The sequence below is a fragment of the Pholcus phalangioides genome, unplaced genomic scaffold, assembly GCF_987345545.1.
Source record: "Pholcus phalangioides strain wild (caught in Gottingen) unplaced genomic scaffold, Ppha-v1.0 ptg000017l_1, whole genome shotgun sequence".
In the NCBI taxonomy this organism is placed as follows: Eukaryota; Metazoa; Arthropoda; class Arachnida; order Araneae; family Pholcidae; genus Pholcus; species Pholcus phalangioides.
The window spans coordinates 14,029,040-14,054,448 of record NW_028301610.1 but is presented as its reverse complement, the minus strand read 5'-3'; the positions used below and the strand labels follow the sequence as shown (position 1 = coordinate 14,054,448).

The 25,409-nt window shown below is 40.0% G+C and overlaps 1 protein-coding gene across 9 annotated transcripts in view; it reads left to right on the top strand.

The window, feature by feature from the left end:
• LOC149072421 (zinc finger homeobox protein 4-like) overlaps positions 1 to 25,409 on the top strand; it is a 270,194-nt gene that overhangs the window by 165,789 nt on the left and 78,996 nt on the right. For 8 of the 9 annotated variants that reach the window (XM_089246749.1, XM_089246745.1, XM_089246746.1 and 5 more), the window contains one exon: positions 2,223 to 9,029. In XM_089246749.1, coding sequence (XP_089102875.1) covers positions 2,223 to 9,029 — 6,807 coding nt within the window. Of the gene's footprint in view, positions 1 to 2,222; positions 10,513 to 25,409 lie in introns of those variants that run through there. The other variant, XM_089246753.1, reaches the window with a different exon arrangement.

Sequence of the window (25,409 nt, the reverse complement as noted above, 5' to 3'; positions counted from 1 at the left end):
ACCGAGTAAGATGCCATTAAGAACATTTCATATTTTCATAAAGGGTGGTTGATGACGTAAGCATTATCCAACTCCCCTCCCCACTTGTTATCAAAAGTCAGCAAATCGGAAACCCCCTCCCCCATCGATGATGACATAATACTTGAACGGCCCCAAAGAGCCTATAATGAACCAATGAACCGTATCGGAGTTTTGGTTTAAGAGAAATTCAGCCGTTTGTTAGTAAGATCGTCTTCGCTTCTTCGACGTTCGCCTGAGTAGAGGTTCAACGAACATTCGGGAAATGAAACTGAGGTGGATGGAAACGTATGTAAATCCATAAGTATCCATCAATATCTCAGATATGCGGCTATGTTCAGACGGATGGCTAAGGTGTGAAGAGGTTATGTACATCACTGAAAAAAAAATTGAACGAGCTAATGCAATAAACAGCAACAAACGTCGAAGAAAGAAGCTGATGGGCACGGTAAAGTGGATTGACTCGCTGTTTTTGTCCCTGTGAATAGAATGCGCACACGGGAAGCTTTGCATATCTGAGGTAATGATGGATTTACATACGTTTTCATCCATCCACCTTAGTTTCATTTCCCGAATGTTCGTTGAACCTCTACTCAGGCGAACGTCGAAGAAGCGAAGACGATATTACTAACAAAAGGCTGAATTTCTCCTACACCAAAACTCCGATATGGTTCATTGGTTCATTATAGGCTCTTTCGAAAGCTGGTGAAATGGACAAGTTTTGACCGATTGTAGCTAGTAGGGTGTTGGTAGAATTGACGGTTACAGAATTTGGCGACAATTCAATTTTAAATGTCGCCAATCTTTCAGCACTTGTAGCTCGTCAATGAATCTAGATTAGATATGTCAATAAAAATGGTGTCATCTTTTATCAGAATTTTTTCTGTTCTTTCCAAATATATACTTAGTTGGCGTGTCGGATTTCCAAAAACATCACAAATTTGGATTTTTTTCAAACGTGACGCGTTTTTTTTCAATAATCGATTATCCACCATAACTCAAAAACGGTTTGGGATAGGACTGGGTTGTTGAGGTGTTTCATGATCCACTTGGACCACATTTTCACTTCCTTTATTTTGGCAGAATAGGTCGGATTCTCACCCTGTATAAGTGTGATAATCACAGTAAATTAATACTGTGATTATTTTGAATAGACACTGCAACCAGGGCCGTCTTAACAGCATCACGGACCCCCAGGCCAAAAGGTTTTTCGGAGGCCCAACTAGATAAATTATGAAAAATTTTAACTAGATTTCATTTTCGCGAGGCCCCTTTATTCTAGAGGCCTCCGAGCCGTGCCCGGGTGGGCCCATGCGTTAAGACGGCACTGACTGCAACTCGGTTAATACGAGAAGGTAAAGAATCTTGCTAGCATTCGATTTTATAGCTATTCTTTGTAATACTCGTTTGGGAATAAAAATCCGGAATTTATTAACATCATGCCCACGTCTCGACTTGCGAGCATAAAATTTTCACTAAAAATGCTCCAGCTCACGAATAATTATTCGACTTGCGAGTTCGAAATGTACGAGAAAAAGCCAGTTGACATATGAAATTCGCTGGTTTTACAAAGTCAAAGCCAACCGCGATTGGTTTGTACTGTGCAGTGTATTCGTCGCGCAAGTAAAATTCCCAGAGTTCACTTTAGTGTAGCATTTTTTGTAAATTGATTTCTATATACAATATCTAATTTTGTTTGAATTTGGGACGAAATATATAAACTTATATCTTGAGGTAGCGCTACAACGTATGTGTACTGTAGAAATAATTTCCCTTGTTTTAAAATTAAATAATTAAAGGCAAAATTGTCGGTAGTAATAAATCTATGTTTGGTATAAGCGGATATAGGCTCTACGAATGGGGAAGGGATGAATCACAGGGGGGTGTGTATAGTGAAAAAGGGGGTGAATGTCCACATCCACCCCCATCGCCGTTTACGCTAATAATACAATTTTTTCACTGAACGGGAGCATCGCCCTTTTCCTTTATCCACCTATGACTTTCGATTGAGTTTCATCTTGGATAGTGATATTTTTGATCAAATTTATAGAACAATTGTGACACTTCTCATTAGTTTTATATCAGTCAAATGCGTTACCAATATATCGAATCTTGGACAATATTTGTGCCATTAAATTGATGCAATATAGGAAATCACAAAATATGTCAATTCAGATAACTTTTAATGATTTTTTGCATTACAGACACGCCGATGATAGAATACATGGAAGAAGATTCTCCTAAACCTGAAAGTAGAAACGAGACACCAACAGAAGAACGTCCATCTTCTGATTCACGATTGAAAATGGCTCTGCTAGATTCCGTGAAACTTGCTAGCAGTGACTCGACCACCCCGACTGCTACTGCAACGGAGTCACAGCAACAACAGCATCAATGTCCTTTTTGTAACTTTACCAGCAATAGCGAGGTCCGCATTCAAATGCACGTCGTTGCGCAGCATTCGCCTCAAGCGAATTCCATACCATGTCCGTTATGTCAGGAAGGGTGTAAAGACATGTCAACTTTGGAGAGTCATCTTATGGAAGTTCATAATGTAACAAAGGAAGGAGTTCAGAGACTTTTGTTGATGGTAGATGTTTCGTCAATCGGCAACAAAGATCCAACGCCACAACCAAAGCAACCGACCCCGGAATGCAATCTTATCAAGCAACCGACTCCAGAGCCAGAAGAAAAACCCCCCATAGAAACCAAAGCCACAACCGTTGCTGACGAAACTAGTGATGATCTAACATGCACTGTTTGCAGCAAAGTATGCAACAATGTTGACGAATTGTTTGCTCACCAAAACGAATTCGGCCACATGGAATTAAAACAAACACCAAACGGGTTAGGTTACTTATGTTGGAGGAAAGGGTGTACTCATTACTTCAAGACTGTTCTCGCTCTGCAAATGCATTTCAAAGAGATTCATGTAAAAAAGTCTCTTTTGGCCGTTTCGGACCGACACGTGTACAAATATCGATGCAATCAATGCAGTTTGGCTTTCAAAACGTTGGAAAAGTTGCAGCTGCACTCTCAATACCATCTTATTCGTGCTGCAACGAAATGTGTACTCTGTGGACGCAGTTTTAGATCGGTCATTGCATTGCAGAAACATGTTGAAACTACTCACACTGACATGACAAAAGAACAACTGGAGCAGTATAGAGCAAGCCTAGCCAATAATCCGCTTTTGGTAGGCGGCGGGGCAGGGGTCCTAGATCCGCAGACTACTGAATTGCTGAAAAAAGAGAGCATCAGAGAAGACATGGAAAATACCGAAGAAGTAATGGAAGTCACAGAAAGAGAAGAAACTTCACCTCTACGGGAAACTGAAACTGATCATTCTGAAGATATCTCGATGATTGATGGTACGAACTCTAATCAGGATGTATTGGAAGATTACATAAACAGCCAGTCCATCGCAGAGGATAGTTATAACGACCCTAATCGAAAATATAAATGTCATCGATGCAAAGTTGCATTCACTCGACAAAGCTACTTGACCAGCCATAATAAAACACTTTTGCATCGTAAAGGCGAAAAAATGAGTTATCCGATGGAGAAGTATCTCGATCCAAACCGACCATTTAAATGCGAGATTTGCATGGAATCTTTTACCCAGAAAAATATACTTCTGGTGCATTACAACTCGGTTTCACATTTACACAAAGTGAAACTAAGCATGAAAGAGAACAACTCAACTGTGACAGTGAATAGCCCCAGCTTACTTCCAGCAACTGTCACTGTCAGTTCTTCATCAGCGACAACTACAACAACTTCTGGAGATACCGAAAAGAAACCCTTTAAGTGTAACATATGTAAAGTCTCCTATAGCCAAGGCTCTACGCTTGATATCCATGTTAGGTCCGTTCTTCATCAGACGAGAGCATCTAAACTACATGAACTTGCCATGACCGGTCAAATCGACCTCAGCACACCCCTCATCGAGAGGCCAGAACCAGGACCGGAGAACTTGACACCTCATGCATTGTTTCCACATAGTGATACTGGAAATGAAAGTTCGCCTATCATCCAGCCCTCTACAACTCAGCCTTCGTGCTCAACTGCAAATGTTCCTACTACTATACAGAGTGCTAAAATTCCTGAGTTGCCTCAAACGTCTTCAAACATTCCTCATTCAATTGGAACTTCTCCCAATAGTGCCTCTCCACCTCTTTACGCATCACTCAAAACGTCTACCGTTACATCTAGTTTGGCAATCTCACATCCTCTTACTCAGCCTCCTATCTTATCATCAGTAAATCAGACAACAACGCCTTCACCCACAGTGTCAGTTTCACAATCCTCAACGTGTCCAAGATGCACTGCTGTATTTGCTACTCCAGAAATGATGGCTCAACATCAGTCGCTTTGTTGTCTGTTCAATCCACAGTCCCTCCCATTTATGGGTAAAAGCTGTAAGACCACCGCTGTGCAGTCAACTCAACACAGCCCTCATCATAGTGGCATAATATCCGAAGTTACTGCTAACCAATCACAATGCAGTCGCTTCATTGGCCAGTCCAACAAAGATGAAGATCACGTTGCAGTAGCTCTGCACAGTGTACCCGATGCCACACAACAACAACAGTTCGATGGATGTCAATTACCTTCCATGCAGGACAATCATAGTCTGCAGTTGCTAAATCTGCCCATGAAACCTCGATGTCCGTTTCCGAGACCACGCCCTCTTGTGTACAAGCATTTGATCGAGAGTTTTGGATTTGACGTTGTAATGCAATTCAACGAGAACAACCAGCGGAGGAAAAAGCCAGAGAAGAAAGATCTAGAAGTGCAAGTAATAAAACCCGAAAATAAAGATATCGATTTGGAAAAAGAAACCGAAAAGAATGCGAACAATGAAAATGACACTAAAATTACTGATGATGATACAGTTCCGTCACATGATATGCCAGAAATCAATCGATCAGTGTGCAATATCTGCTCGAAGGAGTTCACGAGCATCTGGGTCTTGAAAGCTCACAAAGAAGAAATACACAGAGACGTTGTACCTTTTGAATTTTTAGAGGAGTTTGTGAAAAATTACAGATCAGAATACGATAAAAGGAACACTACTGAGCAACCACCGCATCTTACTTGTGAAGAGAACATTGCCGAAACAATTCCTACTCCTACGCCCATCAAATCTGAGCCATCGATGTGTGCTACTCCTTCATCAGTTTGCTCATCTTCTTCTAACGTCAATGTGCCAGTATCTACTTCTTCACAATCTACAACCCTTCCTTCGCAAACACCAGAAGTCACACCTTCAGCAGCAGCTGCCAACCAGATGGCTGCCCAACTTCAATTTAACCAGCTTTTGATGAGTATGGGTCTAGGAATGAACCTGCCTATGGGCATGAATTTAAACGTGCCCTTTGCAGCCGCAGCAGCTATGAATATGCATCCCCCTCTAATTCCGGTGCTTCTTCCACCACCAATGGATCCTCTCATGGCATCGGCTTTCAACCATCCAGTACTTCCAGGTGGAGTAGACTCTAATTTTTTCGCTGCTCAACAAAAAATGCTGCAACATCAACAAGCTCTGGCAAATGCTCAGTCTCAACAAAAAAGAGCTCGAACTCGGATTAGTGACGAGCAACTAAAAATACTACGGACTTACTTCGATATCAATAATTCTCCCACAGAAGAACAACTAATGGAGATGTCCGATAAATCTGGTCTGCCACTGAAAGTTATCAAACATTGGTTCCGTAACACATTATTCAAAGAAAGACAAAGAAATAAAGATTCTCCGTACAATTTTAACAACCCACCATCAACATTCTTGAATCTAGAAGAGTATGAAAAAACTGGCGAAGCCAAAGTCGTTCCTATTGGACGGAATGATTTTTTGAGCAAAGGAGATGCCGATTCGACCAACTTGAGTGAAGATGGCCGATGCAGTGTTGTAGATGACACTGATTCTTCACAAGAAGATAAAGACAAACATGATGATTACCAACCACATGAACCCGAAAGAAGGACACCCGCTTTGAAACCCGAAACTAACATTATTCTTTCTAACCCCCAACCTTCACCGACACCTTCTACTACAACAAATACTGTTGCTACGACCACTGAAACATTTCCTAGTTTCTCTGGAATGGATATACCAATGCTCTCTGCTGGTTCCACAGAACATTCGAAAGAGCATCAGATATTTACATCTCATTGTCAGTCACCGTGTTCTCAACCAGCAATAAACTTCAGCTCCGTTACATCAATAACCACTCCTCTTGTAGCAGCGTCTTCAGCTTCACCACCAGCGTCTGATTCTTCAAGAGCATTTGGAAGCCCTTCGTTTTGTGGCAATCCGGCTTTGAATGTCACTTCTGGTAGCGGCAAGCGGGCTAATCGCACTCGTTTTACCGATTACCAGATTAAGGTCCTCCAAGAGTTTTTCGAATCAAACGCTTACCCCAAAGATGATGACCTGGAATACCTGTCCAAATTACTCAATCTTAGTCCTCGGGTAATTGTGGTGTGGTTCCAGAACGCTAGACAAAAAGCCCGTAAAGTGTACGAGAACCAGCCACCGGTTAACACTGACGAAGACAGCACCGGGAAGTTCCAAAGAACACCTGGACTTAATTACCAGTGTAAGAAATGCCTCCAGGTCTTTCAGAGGTATTACGAACTTATAAAACATCAAAAAAGCTCTTGCTTTAAAGACGAAAATCCTATAGCCGTACAGATGAAAGCGGCGGCTGGATTAATAGATGAAAAATCGCAAGGTAGTGGCATTTCTGAGACTAGTAATGCAGTCGCCAGGGCGTCTGAAAAGTTCACACAAAATGGTACATACCGCTGCGACAAATGCAGCCTTGCCTTTCCACGTTTCGACCTATGGAGGGAGCATCAAATCGTACACATCATGAATCCTAATCTTTTTCCGAATTATTCCCCGAATTCATCCTTTGGAATTCTGCAATATGAGGCCCAACAACCTCCAACACCACCTCTTAAAAGGAAGATGCCCGAAGAAGAAGAGTCAAAAGAACCTGGTGAACAACCGAAAGACAAGAGACTGAGAACAACTATTTTGCCAGAGCAATTGGATTATCTTTATCAGAAATATCAAGTTGAAAGCAATCCCAGCCGTAAAATGCTTGAAAATATTGCGAGAGAAGTTGGCTTGAAAAAGCGCGTTGTGCAAGTGTGGTTTCAAAATACCAGAGCACGAGAACGAAAAGGGCAGTTTCGTGCTCACCAACAAGTGATTCATAAACGATGTCCTTTCTGTCGTGCTCTTTTTAAAGCTCGATCAGCACTTGAGTCCCATTTGGCTACTCGACATGCCGATCAATATACTAGGGGCGATATAAACATCGATTCCTTACCTGACGGCGACATTGACTCCAACCCTGGTACTCCTTCAACATCAAATGCTTCAGAGGATGTCAGACAAAATATGTTGGCTCCATTCTCTACCACTGCCACTAGTGCTTCAACCACCATGTCACTTTTTTCTGCTCAAAATGCAGATTCGGTTCAAAATTCCATGAAAAAATATTACGAAGATTCTTTGAAAAAATATCTCGACGAGCTGAGCTCAACTACAAGTGTAAGCAAAGAAAATGCGCAGTCACCCGCTGACTTGAGTGTCAAACAAAACAAGAACACAGAAGAAAAAACTATCGTCGGTGATGCTCCACTAGATCTGAGCAAACCCGTCAAAATTTGCACAGAGGGCGATAAAGGTAGTGACTGTGTTCCCACAAATCTGAGTGATAAGAGTATGGAAGAAGCTATGAACCGCAGCGTTATCAGCGCTGACGATGCCAGATCAGAGACTCATTCCGAGTCTACTGATAACATGGACGTGGAAGATGTGTCACATGAGAGCAATCCAACCTCTCCCTCTAACTCAGCAAATCGATCATCAAGTGGCAGTGGTGGAGGCGGCAAGCGATTCCGTACACAGATGTCAACCGTCCAGCTCAAAGTCATGAAGTCTATATTTTCTGATTACAAGACTCCTTCTATGGCTGAATGCGAGAGCCTAGGTCGTGAGATAGGTTTACCCAAACGAGTCGTTCAAGTCTGGTTCCAGAACGCAAGAGCCAAAGAAAAAAAAGCTAAGCTCGCATTTTTGAAAGCTTTTGGTCATGAAATGGAAGTTCCCAAACTCCCAGAAGAGTGCACCCTCTGCAAAGTTAAATACAATATCAAATTTTCCAACACGAGCATGCAAGACCACCTGTTTTCAAAACGGCATATAGACAATCTCAAGGCCCACATAACAAGTCTTAAAAAACTGACAGACGGCCAAGAGAGTGTAGATAGCCACGATACCACGTCAACTCCCGCAGTCAGCGTGATAAACCAACTTGTACAGTCTCAACAAAACATGGCAGCGGAAGATCAAGAAAGATCAGCACAACAGCCGCACATTCCCGGCTCCAACCCACCTAGTCTTATGCAGCAGTTACAAATGATGGGTCTCCAACAGATGCCGGGCATGCAACTCAGCGGCATGAACTTACCTTCCTTCCCGCAACCAACCAGCGGCATTGCGGGATCGTCGAAAAACACCGGTAACGCTCTCACCAACACCAACCAAACAGCCAGGTCTCCATCGTCGACGTCTTCGGTTTCACCCGGGGCCCTCACATCCAAAGACGACAACAACACCTGCGCCGAGAAGGCAACCACAGCCGCCAGCAAGCCGCCGGAAGTCAGCTGCGAGAACGATAGTAAGGACTGCCCATCGTCGACGCCATCTTCATCCACAAATGTTGCCACAACCGCCACGTCCGTAAGTCCAACCGCCGGTGCGTCCGTTGTTGCAGCTGTCAGCAGGAAAGAAGGCAAGAACTCTTCAGACTCCATGAACGGTGGAAGCAGCTCGCAACAGATGCCCTACGCCCAGAGGCCGAGCAACGCTTCTGACTTTCCTCTACCAACCAGTGAAGCAGCCGGCCTGTTCCCGTACATGTACGCTGGATTCCCAGGCTACTACGCTGGACTCTCTGGTGCTTTCTTTCATCCCGGCGTATACCCAGGTAGGAATAAACTATGATAAAAATATTGTGAGAGACCCTTTATCCCAGTCCCTTTTTGTGTATATGTCCTTTTATTTTCACCCTATTTCTTTTGTTCACTGTGATTTTATATTGCGTTTTGTTACGTTTTTTACCGAGCTTCATTTGCAAAAAAACATAGAAACGACTTGGTGGGCGATTTTCTCTAAGGCTGAGATAACAGACTCTTCCGTAGCCAACGGATTCAGCCGCATATTATGTAAATGTGATTTTTTTTCCCTTTATTGTTTAGTAATTTATTAGCAATACTTGCAATATTTGTTGCGTCTGGTTATAAGTCTTAAAAAAACAGGAAAAAAAAAACAATCGAGAAGATTAAAGAATGTGTCGTTTCCATCAACATTTTTGGTTAATAATGTACATTTATCGATATTCAAATATCAAAGAAAATTTCATTATACGTCAAAGGTCACACCATTTTACGCTTTTCTCTCTCATCAATTAAGCGTATGAGCTTCAAAAAAAAAAACTGTTTCAATCATAAAAACTTCTCTGTGATACACAATAAAGTCGTTTTTTTTTTGTTAAAAATTACATGCAGGGCGTTTTGTAAATTTTTTTCGACTATCTATAATTATCGTTGATCGATTGATAAATATTGAGAGCCGATGGCCATTTCAAAAAACTGCGCAATTCGCTGGCGTGTTGCGATTATTACCATTTTTCTCAAACTTTTGTACGATTCCTATTGGCATTGATAGAAAACCATTGAATCTGTGCTTCGAGATACGAATTTCTATGCTCCGTGCCTTAAACGTGCCCAAATTCTTCAATTTACCGTAAACCATGCTAGAAGTTAATCTCGAATATGTCCCGTGTTTTTTTTTTTTTTTTTTTTTTTTGTTCTACTGAGTTTATCCCAAAAACCTAGTCTTGTATAGTACATTATTTGTTTCTTTTCCAAGTATTCTGTGAAAACTTAGAAAAATCAAGTGCTTACTGTATTTTTTTTCCTGTGGATAGGACTACTGTATTGAATCTGCAAATATATTATCGATTTATTGTTGATTTGTTTGTGTTTTCGATTTGGATCATTTTCCTAAAAATAGCATGGAAATTTACATATTTTTCTTAGTGGGCAGTAATATGCATGATGATTATAAATGTCCTGTAATATGCCTGGTATTTATTTTTTTATTTTGTACGTTTTCCTTATTCTTCTTCTACCACCACCCCCCGCCAGTGTAATGTTATGTAATAAATCAAAAAAAAAATTTTATACGGAAGCTCTTTAGGAGAAAACTGCTTTTCATTTTTTTGTTTTTTTTTTTGTTTTGTGACAATTTCATTTTTTTTTTTTTGTACATAAGTTTATACGTGTAATGCGCTGCGAATTGTAATTTTTTCATGTTCTGCAAAGTATGCCTTCTGTATGAAACAACACAAAAAAGAAACAGAGTATGCAGGTGAATGTAAAGTAATAAAAAAAAAATGGTCTCTTTAATTTGTTTTGTTTAGTTTTTTTTGTGTTTTATTTTGCATGTTTGGTATAGTTTTGCATGGATTTATTTTTTAGTTGTATTATAAGATTACAAAGGACATCAATTCGATGTGTAATAGATTATAATTATTATGTGGAGGTCCGTGAATTCTTTTGGTGGTCAATATATGTTCAGTTGATACCGATATTGACTGTGCAAATGTAACAAGGGTTCGCGATGATCTCAGATGATTTTGCATTTTCTGAATTTCAATACAGTAAAACATATTTGAAAGGTCACCTGCGTTTTGGGCTGTTTTTTGGAACGATTTTTCATTCATTAAAGGGACTAAATAGGATCATATGGCCCCCTGTGGTCCTTGAATATTATAAGGGAGCCATGAGTGAGAATCAAGTGAAAGGGGAGCCACGATAGGTGGTTAAAGGGTCCACAGAGAGCACTGAAAAAGGCTATTGTGAAATATGGTTTGAAAAAAAAAAATTGACTAGTTTCAAAATCCAGCAGAGCTGTCCATGGACCTAGACTATCTTAGCGCATGTGCCCATCTAGGTATGACTTAGGGGCTTCAAGCCCATGGGAGACTTATGTGATGAGATGTGGTACTATGGTTTTTGAGAATACACAAATGAAATATGTAAGCTATTAATTTCTAGTTTTTATTATGGGCAGGGCCAGTTCTGGACATTTTTCAAGTGTAAGCGAATAATAGTTTGGTGATAAAAAATCGTCCCTCTCCTTCAGTTGGCGCCTTCTGCGGCGAAGTAGTTCGCAGGATTCAAGATCCAGCCCTGAGCCCTTGGAACACCACTTTGCCTCGGAGACATGATGTTTAGACGGCTTTGCATAGAACCACCTTTACAAGAAGGAAGCTTCCTGAACTCCAGCAGCCAAGGATAGTCATGGATCCTAGAACATATTTCGGAGAGGGGCAATTGATTGCATAGGTTTCCTCGGTCGTCCTACATTTCATGCGACAAAACAGTTTTTCTCACAGAATTCGGCTCTTCAGAAAGAAGATCACCCCCTCCCCCAGATCCACGAATTCCCCAAGGGTCCAGACATCAACGTCATTTATAAAATTTTTGTTTATTATTAATTTAGTTCAATAAGTAGAAAGCACTTCGCTCCTAGATGAAAGTGGGGTCCTGGATTAGACAGGGGATCATATGAAGAAAATATGTTCCTATGAAGAGTCAACTGACAAAAAAAACCGTTAAGAAACACAACATTAAGAAACCACCCATAAGGGCATTGACGAGATATCTCGTCTCCGTAAAACCCCTTATTTTAGCACTGACAAGCCCAGATATTTTGTAATGCTGATTTTTCTCGATGAAAAACTTTTCCCCCTATACTTCTTATTTTGCAGCTGCTGAAAATCGTAAGAAAGTCTATATCATATTAAAAATATATGGCACTTTATAGGGTGTTTAGTGATTTCTACCATGCCGCGGAAAGGCTTAAAGACCATTCTTGATCACGGGAGGATTAATTTTCTCTTTGACATTGTATTTTTCCGGCAGATGCAAGAGGGGTCATGCCAAATGGTTATTATTTAACTGTACAGTTCAAGTTGTGCCGTATTGGTTTGCATCAGTTGGCAAAGAAAAGAGCATTGATATCTCTTTATGTGCACGGACAGTATTAAATTAATTTATTTCTAGACATCAGTAAAATACAATTATTTCTCTCAAAGCGACACTATTGAGTTCCAGACAAGCGGGAATCTCCCTTATAGAGAAGTTTTACTATATTTTAAAGCTGGTGAGTCATCTATTTAAATTCTGGGAAGGGACATTTTAGAATATAATTAACTCGCGGAAATACACCGACATTTTCTTTTCTCTTTTTGTCATCATTGGTAAGAATAACTTCATCGAAGGTTTTGTGTCGGAGAAATGAATACAGCAACTGCGAACCTCCAAGGTAATTACATCTTCAGATTTAATTTATTTTATTTTTTCAAGCTACCTTCGGTCGTATCTATACTCGTGCAGCTGTCACATTATTAACCGGTTAATCCGTTTCGATATTAGCCAACTATTGGCAAAAATGATTAATCTTCTCGTACGCTGAATGCAGGCGAATCGAGTTTGAGGAGAATGGGGGGGGGGGAAGAAAATACTTCCCTTTTTCTCCCCCCAAAATCGTTTTTTTTTTCCCCCTGGCTTTTTTTTTAAGAACTATTTTTTCTTTTTGGTTCTCTCGTCTTTGCCTTATTCTCTTCGAGGCGATCGTTGTTTCCAATATCCCGGAAGCATGGACGTGTTCAATAGTGCGGGCATCGGGTATTGACAACTCGATTAAATATTTAGCGTGTTGAGCTTTGCTGGCAAGAAGATTAGCCACCTACCTCCGATCATTCCCTAACCCTTGATGATTCTTGCTTCTAACCCTTCGGTTGATTACGGCAACGTCAACTATATAGGCCCGAAAGTCTCTCTCGTTCTACCTAATTCAGAAGGATTGTGGAATGGAGTAACCTCTTCCTCCTTTAATCGGGTGAAACGGTTGCAAACAAGTGGTCAACACCAAGATTACGAATTACCATCAAATACCCTACCCTTTGAGAAACTTGATAATTTTAGCGATGGAGTAATAAATCGTCCGCCTTCGATGTTTCTCATCCATAATCTTTCCCCGAGTCCGTTTTGATTCGTAATTGGCTTCAGGGATTAACTCTTGGTACACAACGTGTTTAATTGAATCATAAATCGATATCGCCTTCCTACAAACCTCTCAAATCCCAAAGAAACTGCTATTAAAAATGCTTGGGATAATTTGTACTCCCCGTGCTCTCCATCTCGTTTATTCGCATCCTTATTTTTGTTATGGTAATTTCCTCGAGAATAAAAATAATAAATAAATATTGTAGGAGAAAATAAAAATCCCGGAACCTGCTTATTTTGGTTTTTTTTTTTATATTTTATTTCGTCAACAAATGCTCAGTTCGGCAAGAAAAACGTATATGAATTGAGAAAGAATTCCTTAAATTTTCGAGAACTTCACAAAAGATCTCTGTAGGAGAAGAGATTTTTCATTTGTAAATCGACGTTTTCCCATTCATTCTCCTTTTTATTTTATTCTCGTGCTATCCCGTCGGTTTTTGTGATGTTGTTGAAGGAGGGAATATATATATATAATAAAAATATATTCACAGTTTTTCTGTTATATGGAAAGTGGTGAGACGGAAAAAGGAGTTTTCTCACAGCAAGTGGTGTGAATGTGGTTTCTTTGCCTGGCAGTACTTTCTTTTCATCTTTATGTACTTACTTCATCAGCGTATTTCTTAATGGCTTGCGTAATGGTTGTTGAAAGAAAGAAATTTCTATCTTTCCTTTATATACCTCCAAACTCTCGAACAATAATGCTATGAAAGAATTCACTAAAAATCATAAAAACACTTCTTTCTTATCCCTTCTCCTAATGCTTTGATTTTTTTTTTCCCCCCCTTTGGTCGTTTCAAGACGCCATTTGTATATCACGTGCCGTGTCGATATTATTACGTCGTCGTAATAAGGATAAGAAAGACAAGTAATCACTGACACCAAGTCAACAATAGTCTCAGAAACTCGTCGTGTGTTGATCGAACATGCTCCGATATGATAATGAAATGGGTGTCTTTTCAGAAAGTTGTGATTGATAATCGAACTTTACTTACCTCAACGGACGTTTTTGTTTTTTCGTGTCTTACATATATCTTGGCACTTAGCGTGAATTGGTTGTGTATTTGAGATGACTGTAAGGGGTAATTTAAGATTTTTTTTTTTTTTTTTTTTTTGATGGCCAAAAGCCATATTTTTTGGCTTTTTCCATGATTTGGTAATCCCTTAGTCCAAAGCAATTTACTCTCTCGGGGCTATTTTTATCCTAGTGTGGTGACCATCTGCCCACCTTCAATTCATCAGATTAGGATCCTTTCAACATCTAACATGACAAGGAGGAGATCTCAAAGACGGTGGGCGGAAGAAAGAAACAAAATTATTATTTAGTTTATATATATACTTTTTTTGACGTCGGAAATATCTCATTAAATATGAACGAATTCGTTCCACAATTGCGATGGGCATTGATGTAAACATTAAAGGTACTAATGGCAGAAATGGCCCGCATCAATCTTAAGCCACTCCCTTTTATGGACACTGATGATACCATTCCTCCCGGGTACAGGTGATAAAAAATAAGGATAATATTCTTAACTGATGTCGCAGGTATTGTCGGCGAATTTTCACTCCCCATTTTTTTCATTCTCCCTTCAAGGGGGGAAAAAAAATGATTACCTAACCTTTTTCGGTGTTTCTTACTTTTTCCTCCTAATAATTCTCTTCCGAAAATTCTTTTTTAATGGTGGGGGTCTAATATCATCTTTGTCTATGAAATTTTGATGGTCTGATGCGCGCTCTTGTATTGTTCCCTATTTCGCGTTATTTCAATCTTGATGCACCGTATACTTCTTGCAAGGTATTATCACTTTTGATGTGATCCGTATCTCTCCTTTTTTTTTTTTTTTTGAAGGAAAAAGATGATGAGGAACTGAATACAAATATAAATGCGTGTTTCGTTTTTTTTTTTTCTAAAAAAAGTAGATTTGATCAAGTATGTTTTATTATTATTATCATCATTTTATATGAATTTAGAAAAATTTTCCATGTAGTGGGAAAAAATGTGAAATCACTGAAGAGATAGAATCTCTTTTACTCGGTAAACACTTTCCTCTAGTGACGCCTTTGGTAATCGTTGGCACAGCTACACTATGATAACGGAACAGATGGTCTTGTTCAACCAATCAAACAACTCGTTTCTGCTTATGTTTTCATTTTAACCACGAAAGGTGTATACGTTATTACTGCATATAAATATCAACAAAAATGAAGGCACGTGATTTGTTGAATTCGAGTCCTCCTTTTCTGTTTGATAACATGCGGCCAATCCCATTCCTTGTATTTGTTTGTTTCAGTCGCTATAAACAATACATTAAAAACATAAATAATCACACAGATGCTTGAAATTTTTTACTCGAATTGTTATGAAGTTTTAGAAATGAAAATCATTTACTCGCATTTTTATATGACTTTTAGCGTGAAAATAAATTCATATTCGATCATTTTCGATAACTTTTGTTATCTGTAGGATTAAAATTTTTAAAAGTTCCATCCCTTATCTGCCAGTTTATGTCTAACTGTTCCATGGCTCGTGAATGATTCTCATCTGTCGCCACTTCAATAAGGGAGAAAAATATAGAATCCATTTTTTTTTTTGCCAGTAAAGAAAAGCTTTGGGAAATCTCATCAAGCAGAATAGGCTCAGTGAAGAGATGAGTTGTTGGAGGAAAGAATATACGTATATATATAAAAAAGGAGAGGAGAGAGAGAGAGATATGCGGTATAACAACGTTCCTTGGAGATGGCTGTGATTTGTATATCGAGATCTGTAAATCTCCATTTTCTATTGCTTCTTGTAGGGATGCAAGAATGGATCAAGGGTAGTAGAGTGTGTGTGTGTGAGTAAGGGCTCGTGTGGTGGGGTCAGCTTTTGCACCAGATGGAGTGGCCATTTGTAAAAAGTCGGAAGGGGGAATCGGAGACGGGAAAGAAGTGTTGTATGTGCTCGAGGATGGGTGAGATTGTGAGTTGGGGGAAGAATGGATATCCTTGGTTACAATGTCTCCGCTAATTTTGGTATCACATTGGGCGGTTAAGCGCCCATTTCGTTCAACTTCCCTTATGTGACCTTCAAGTTTGTCAAGTTTCTTCCCAAATATTCTGCTTCCATTGGTACTTTTGGTCACAGGAATTTTCGATTACTGATAGTGAGCCGTCATTACTTATAAGAGTTCTCATTCAAGCTGATGATATCTTTTTTACGCAGAAATTCTGGTCATTTTCATCAACTATTCCATCTTGCTATGACATCGAATCATTATCTGCTGCATTTCAAGTTGAGCTAAAATAACTAGATATAAAAATGTTGACAAACTTGTGTTTTTAATATCTAGTAAAATTACTTCTTTTTTTAGTTAAAATAAGTTTCTCAAGTAGGATGAAATCTTTCTGATGTTGCTTAACCAAAACTCTTTTTTTGTTTTTGTTTCGCTGCACATCTGTGCACGAAAACGTTATTTACAGTGAAAGTTACCAGTTCGCTGAATTACACTTAATTGGAATATTTTATTTCGTTTATACGTGTCGTTGCATATCACTGTGAAAAGGGCACGATGGTTAGCCATGAATCAACTGAAATACCTTAAAACAGCGCAAACCCCAGCGGCATAATTCACATTGCGGTGCTGCTGCTGGTGATGGTGGGTTTGTTAGTCGCTCTTATAACGGTCTTTTACCCAATGCATCACCACCCACTCACTGGTTCCCAGGCTTTGCTTTTACTTTTTCTCGTCTACAAAATATCGGTTAACAGGATTTTCCAACCGCTCTCTCATTCATGACTCACGAGCTTAAGGGAAAAGAGGGGCAGAGAATGAGAAAATAAAGAATCATTTCCCCGCACCATTCTCTGTCCCAGTTCCTACCCTATGAATTATTAGCTTGTATTGTTATGCATATGAAGCCGTACGTTTTGTGGGATTAGCACACGTTTTGTCACCTTTGAAAGTTACCTTATTATCACGTGATCCTTATTATATTCTGGTAGCAGCGACGGGAAAGTAACACGCTGGAGTAGCTATTAGTTTTGAAACTCGCTCCGCATTTTGAGCCATTGTGTCGGAAACGTTTGCTAATTGCTGAGTCAGCAGCCATATAACATCACCAATGCTCGCATTAGGAGCGATTATGGCTCGCAGATCTATTATACATACAATAATCGAAGCAAATGAAAAGAAGTGCTTGTGTGTTCGACTGGATCCAAAAACTAGATTACACGTATTTTTCCTGAAATTTTGACGTAGTTAAATCATTGGTTCTCAACCTGGGGCCATATGGCCTCCTTGTGGTAATGTTATATTCTAGGGGGGGGGGCACAGAGAGCTATGTAGAAATATAGCTTTCAAGAGAAATATTGTAAGAAAAAATGTGTGGCTGCTTTCAGATTTCAGCAGAGCTGTCCATAAAACCAAGGCATCCTAACCCATGGCATATGCGGTAATGGCCCGGGGTTCAATGTTTATAGGGAGGGCCTATATGATGAGATCTGATACTATGATTTTTGAGTGTAAGTACGCATGTAAATATGTAAGCTGTCATTTCAAGTTCAATATGGAGCGCCAGAATATCACTTTGGTGGGAGACCGATAATGTTGAGATGGCCTTGCATAGAGCCCCCGAAAGAAGGAAGCTCACTGAACTCTGACCCAGGATGAAGGCGGACAAAGGATGATTTGTCGGGACTCATTGTATAGATTCATTGGATCGTCCCGTATTTTACATTGACCTATTTTTCTTATATAATTCAGCTTTTGAGAGGGATGTCTACCCCCCTCTTCTGGATGACCCAGGGGTTCTGGGGATCGAAGTTGTCTATAAAACTTTTGCTCATTATAAATTTAATTTTATACTAAATTCGATTCAGTGAGTAGATAAGGTCTTGCTCTGGAAAGTAAGTGGCCCTGAAAGACACGAGGGGGGGGGGTGGTGGAGGCACTTACTCAAAAATGTTAAGGAACATTAATCTAAATCATAATTTCCCAAACATTTTGTTCTATCGCCCCCCTTCTTCAGGAATCATTTTTTCTCATCGCCCCCCCCCCCCGCCAACTCAAGCGAACCCACAGGATACTGTGTAGTTTCTCTCGCTACTACCCGTAGTTTCTCTCGCCCTCGGGACCATTCTATTGCCGGACTTGATAGCCTAGGTCGTTAAGATACTCACCGAAAGTACAAAAGAATGTTTAGATGTGTCACGAGTTCGATACCCGGTTCATCCTTGTCAGAAACTTCCCTGACACAGGGATACAACAGAAACGGCGATATGACCACAGAAATAGATTGCTACCGCAGGAAGTCCACACCAAGGGGTTAGCGCACCAACCTCTCGGTGACTATAAAAAACAAGCCTGCCGTTCGGAATCGGGAATAAATTGCATGCCCCGGTCTAATTAGCTCTCTTGAGCAGAAAATGACCACGGTGAGGCAAAAAAAAAAAAGATCAAATGATCTAAAATCTATCACGCACCGGGGGCGATATTGCCCACTTTGGCAGACACTGTTCTAGATGAAGCTGTTGCGTCATGAAGAAACACCACTGAAACGAGAATCTGATTAACGGAATCTTATAACATGTGACAATTTTATGAACCCATCGTCAAAAACGGCGGACTATATCGAAAAAGTAATTTCAGATTCAAATATTCATTAAATACCTAGTATCAACATCTCCTCCTTACTATCATAAATATTTCATTTTGGTCAAAGCAATTGTGCTTAGAGATACACCAAATACATATTCATAAAAGAAATTTCTCTAAAGTAGAGGATCAACCAACCAGCCACCTTTGGTAACCAACCTCAAAGGAGGTCTCGGAAATAATTCATTTTACGAAATCCATCTCTGCTAATGAATATCATGTAAAGGCCAAAGAATCATTCGGTACGAGTTATCAAAACAAATATACAGATCATATCGGTGAAGAAATTCGTGATTCGCATATTTTCTGGTTACCGAACTTGGTCGGTTTCGTGAATTATCCAAAGCGAGAGCCTTAATTTAAAACAACCATAAATTCGAGGGATGAAAGAGGAAGCAAAAAAATACTAGTATGATAAAGAAAAAAAAAAAGTCAATGTCGAAGATAACTTGCAGATAACCCTCGTGTGCAGCTCTACGTGTGTAACGTAGATATATACACGTTCAGGTCAAAGTTTCTGGTCTTCTCCCCCCCCCCACGTACACCTGTATATTCCGTTCACCAGCGATAAACGAGGTGAATCAGTGACTCACGATAATCTCTATCCTTTGAAGTAACTTTGGAATAGCTCTAAAACCTATACAAGAATTAAAAAAAACAAAAACAAAACTCTATGTTTTCATTCAATTTATGAATTAAATGCCTCTCGAGTTGACCCCTGTGGAATTAGTCCATATTTCACGCGAGATAGCTGCTTTGTCAGTTGGGGAAAAGAAACCAGTATCAAGGATCTGCGCACGTGATAGTCATTACACCTTCTTTGTTTAGTGGGAGAAATCCGTTAACAATCAATAGTCCTTTAGCATTATTTGCATGCGCATGGATCCAGGGTGTGAGGAGGGGGGCGACCGCCCCTCCCAAGAGCTAACGCGAGGGGAAAATTTATCTGTCCCGTAAAAATACGAGACGATTAAACGAACCTAATTGTGTCTACCTCCACTGCCTCGTCGCTGGTAGCGTGCGACTCGGCTTCATTATTCACAGGCCTGATAATGCCGGTCCCCGCTCGATGCGAAGCTGGATATGCCTGCCTCAGCTTCATCCGGAGCTAGGCGTATCGGCCTCGGCTTTATTCGCAGCTTGTGGTTTCTGCCTCTGCTCCGTTCACTGCTGAATATGTCCGCCTCCGCCTCATTTGTAGCTGGGGATATTGTCCCCCGCTTCATTTCTAGCTGAAGATGTCGCCTCGGATCCATGCGTAACTGAAAATATCTCTGCCTATTCTTTATTCGCAGTTAAAGATGTCGGCTTCGGATTCAGAAGGTGGCGATGGGGCAATCGCCCCTCACAAAAGCCAAAAAATGAGAGAACAATTTATCTGTTCCGTGACGATTCAACGATCCTTAACAACACACAAATCGCCCCTCCTAACATATCATCCTATATCCGCGCCTGATACAGGGTGTTCTGTAAGTTCAAATTAAAAAGTTGTTGCTCTGTCTTTTCAGAGTCCAACAAAACGAACCCCATGTTTTTGACTGCAGTAATCGCTGAGATATTCGAATTCAAAAATCGGAGAAAAGTTGGAACAGTACACATAAATGAGGAAAAGGCGTGTTGTTCGTTAGATTTTGCTGTAATTTCCCAACTTTTCACCGATTTTGGAATTCAAATATCTGAGCGAATATTTCAGTTAAAAACATGGGATTTTTTTTGTTGGGCTCATAAGAGACAGGATAGGACGAGAGGAGAAAGAAACGGATTAAGGTTGGTTGAGGCAGGGCCATATAATAAGGGCTGTCTCATGACTCGAAGTTGGTACCAGCTGACGTCATCGCCCTGACAGAAGCAGTTAATTGCCGTTGGCAAATCTGGTATTTCAAGGTCGCACACTTTGGTTAAAAGTATCAAAGTAGAGAGTGACGTCACCCACCTGATCGAGACTACTATATGCATGTAACAGTGAAAGAAAACACGCTTGGTGAAGGTGAAAAGAGACTAAAAAAAACTCTTATCTACCTTATCTATTATACGTTTTCCTTTCCCCTTCCTTTTTCTAACATGCGGTTAGGTTAGGACGAGGCTACCAAATTTATCGCCGGTTCATCAGATAGAGAAATTTTTGCGTGCCAAAAGCTTGCACGTGAAGTGGTCAAATTAGTAAAAAGTGTAAAAGTGGGGTTTTGCAGGAACCGGTGGGGTGAGAATTTGGATTTTTCCATTTTGTGGCACACTATATTTTCACTCTCAAAACTAGTACAGGGTGATTTCTTAACACATTCAAAGCATTTTTTAAATAGGAACCATACCTCTACGACGATTGATGAGATAAGGGCCGAATTAGAGCTTACAGGACACCCTGTATATGTTCCTGCCCCAAAGCCCGATATTGGCCAGTTGACCCGGCCAACGTCCGAAATTTAGAATAAGGAATCATAGGGCAGATATATATAGCTAGAGATCCCTATGATATCTATATCAATTCCCTAAAAAAGATATCGATATTCCGATTTCTTTGATCATGAGGCTGGCCATAGCGAACCACAATTATAAACGGCCATCGTTACCGCAAAAAGAAATACGCCGAATCGACGATGACACCGATTCAGGCTTTTTCCTTTGGCTAGGGATTTCGAGCCATCTCGCGAACTGGCTGGGCACAGCCCGAAAACCGGACATTATCCGGTTCAACTGGCTGGCCAGTTCGTGAATTGGCCCGTTTCGGGCTTTGACAGTAATTCCAAAACGCCGTAATAGTAACGAAGAAGTGTCAGCATAACCACGAAGTAATTCTTTAAGAGCCTTTTGTGCGATTCTTTTGGGTAAATACCGGTGTATGCATACGCATTTTTTCCCCCCTTTTATCCACCCAGTTTACTGGAATGTCACATTTGCCGGTTAAATGAGAAAGAAAGGAAGAAAATGAAAGAAAGATTCGGAATAAAATATATATATTTTTTATGTATATATATATTTGGGGCCTAAAACCTATCATTTCGGCCACTTTTGTCGCTCAGTCTTGCGATAAGTGCAACAAACCTTAGAAAAATATCCAATCAAAAAATCTGGGATTGACTTCTTCCGTCGCTGGTTGAATTTATACATAGGTATATTACATATATGAATGTTCTTTTTCGTCTTTATATATCACCAAATATGATATACGTAGAGTTTTGGAATCTGATGTCGTTATTTCGAAGATCTGTCTGTAAATGTCTGTAGGACGGAACGGCAGTTATGGTGTCTGAGCTCCTCCTTCGCAGAAAAAAATGGGTAGAAAATAGGCAAAAGAAAACATAACCTTTTTTTTGTGTCTTTCATGGTTAAGAGAAATGTCGCAAAAATTCAAATGCTTATTCTTATAAGCTTAAGGAAAAAGAATACAATAATAATAAGAGCTCTATTTCTATTATTATTATTTTTTTTTTTTGGATTTTTGTCTGCTTCTTGTATGGTCTTTTGTTCAGTAGAAAATAATAATAATAAAAGATGGGATTCCACTCTCATTTCTTTCATTGCTTTCTTGACCTCTTGTGTGTGATATCTTTTCCTTTTTTTTTTGCTGTCTTTGTTCTCGGTCTTTGTCGATTAGAGTGTTCTCCGTCGATGACGATGTCTTAAAGATGACTTCTCGGTAGTCATCGTCCCTACCTGCTGATACATTGAATTCCATTATGAGTGCGAGTTTCGTTTTTCTGGTTCTTTTTCTCTTGAAGATGACATTCGTATATTCTTTAATATTCATTTGGATAGCCTTTTTTTTCTAAAATTTAATGGTCTCTCTAAGAAATCTGTCAGATCACTGTCAGTGGCTTATATTGTGCCCGAGTGGTGCAGTGGTAAAGATGCTCGTCTTCCACTATGAAAGTTACCATCATGGGTTCGAATGCGGGCATAGAACATCGGAAGAAAGTTCTTTACCTACCGAGCCTAGGGCGACTCCCCATGGATGGAGCTTTCATTTCCCACCCAACTCCACTGGTTGGAAATTGCCGTATTGCGATATATGACCGGAGTTGGTGTGCGGTAAAGTAGTAGCTCATATTGGTCAATCCTTCTCGGTCCAATTTTTTTTTCGGGACTTCGTTGGGCAGTTCGTACTTGATAGCGCCTTCCCCCATCCAATGAGGAAAGCCCCTGAATGTTTGTCCCTTTGTGGTTTTGTATAGCTTATGAGTTCTGCTAAAAAGCCGACTGTCCTTTGGCCATAAAGGCCCTTTGTAATAATCAAGTACCGTTGTTTCCTGTCAATGTATACTTGACATACGACCGCAAATGTTTAATATCTGCGTCTGTATCCGACTGGAGACGAAATCTGACATTTTCCTTTCTTTTGTCTTTTCTGTATGGCTTGTGTGTGTTCCGTGAAGCCAACTTTACGGCTGTTCAATGTATCGATATTATACAGGGTGTTGCCTTGAAGTGGCAACAAATCCAGAGGGTTGATATTAGGCATCAAGAGGAACAAAACTTACCGTAGGACATGGTATCGCAAACCACGTTTAGTCGGTGAAAATGACTAAATTACTTATGAAGGATGGGCGTGACGTCGACTGGGACAAAAAGGCCAATAATGAGTAGAAAAAAACATTTATTTGATCGCGTAATTACAACACAGCCTGTGGTGTAAAAAATAAAGTACAATAACGAGTACAAAAAAGTTAAATAAATACGTATAAAAAACCATTTACTGACAGCATGATTACAACACAGCCTGTGCTGCACAATTTAGCGTCAGAAAGTAGACGAAAAGAAATGATCACAGGAGCCGTTGACACCACAGGCTGTATTGTAATCATGCTGTCAAACAAATGTTTTTCTACTTGTTATTGCTCTTTTTCCCCGCTCGACGTCACACCCATCCTTCATGAATATTTTGCGATTTTCACCGACTAAACGTGGTTTGCGATAACATGTTCAACGGCAATTTTTGTTCCTCAACATCACCCCACTGAGTTTGCCACTACTTCAAGGCAACACCCTGTATAGAGATGAAATTGGGCATAAAATTTCACTTCCTCCAATTTTGGGCCACGAAACAGCTCTGTTTACTGCGTGTTGGGTATTAGGATGGAATTTTCTTCTTCAAATGTCCAGAAAACAACGTTATTCCACGAAAAACTTAGCATAGCTCGCATAGAAGGGCATTGCCGATTAGAGTGTTCTCCATCGACGACGATGTCTCAAAGATGACTTCTCGGTAGTCATCGTCCCTACCTGCTGATACAGTGAATTCCATTATGCGCGAGTTTCGTTTTTTTTTATTCTTTTCTCTTGAAGATGACAGTCACAGATTCTTCAATATATTGTTCATTTGCATATCTTTTTCTGTTTAAAAATTTAGTGGTCTCTAAAAAGTCTTGTCAGATCACGGTCAGTGGTTAATATCTGCGTCTCTGTCGGACAAAAGACGAAATCAAATTTTCCTTTCGTTTGGGTTTTTTGTATGGCTTGTGTGCGTTCTATGAAGCCCACTTTACGGCTGATAGTGGTTCTAGAGAGCGATCCCATAATTCCCCTTGCCGCATTTTACCGACGAACTGTTGATCCTACAGGCATACTTCCAATTAGAAAAAGTATCCAAATAACGTGTAGAACTCAGATACGCCATTCATGTTGCTAGCTGTGTAGATATCAAAATATAAAAATTAACTTTTTATACGGACACCCTGTACTCAAAAGCCCAATTAAAATAAGTTGATGCCCTGCCTCTCCTGAGGCCACAAAAATTTTCCACGTTTTTAAGTATAATATTTGAATTCAAAAATTGGAGAAAAGTTGGGAAGGAAAAGCATGAACTTACAGAAACTTACTCGCTTCTCTCCCTCGTTTATGCGATTTTCCCAAACTTTCCCCAGATTTTTGAATTCAAATATCTCTGCGAATATTACGCTTATAAAAGTGATTTTTTTTTTCCTTGGTCGCCTCAAGAGAGACAGTGTAACATATTTCTATATGGGATTTTGAGTACAGGGGTATCCGCAGGGCCGCAACTAGGGGGGGAGCAGGGGGATCTCGTGCCCCAGGGGCTTGAACAGAGGACGCAAATTTCATTCTCAAACCTTACCCTCAACATTACAAGGGGACGCAAAAATTCGCACTTGCCCCGGGTGACCAAGCATCTAGTTGCGGCCCTGGGTATCCGCATAAACAGTTTTTTCATTTTGATGAGTATACAACCCTTTGTAACATAACCTGTGCTAATTGGAAGTATGCGTCTAGGATCAACTGTTCGATAGTGAAATGCGGCAAGGGGGATAATGAAATCACCCTGTATATTTTTTTCAGACACAAGTATTCGTATTTTTGAATTTTCAAACAGTTTTTTTGAATATTTGATACTCAAAAAAATTCATTGAAAACATAAATGTCAGCAAATCGTTTTTTTCCCCTTCAAATTTTCATCTTTGTGAAGAAATAATTTAGTTCGTTCAATTTTGTTTTCAGCCAAGATGCAGGGTACATTAATCTTCACGTACAATTTTTTCCAGAATTTTATTGTTAAATTTCATGCAACATATAAATCACACTTTCTCCTGGAAGCCATCTTAAATTCCCGTCAAAAGTTCAATTTCACAAGTGCCGTCCCCTGATGAGAAA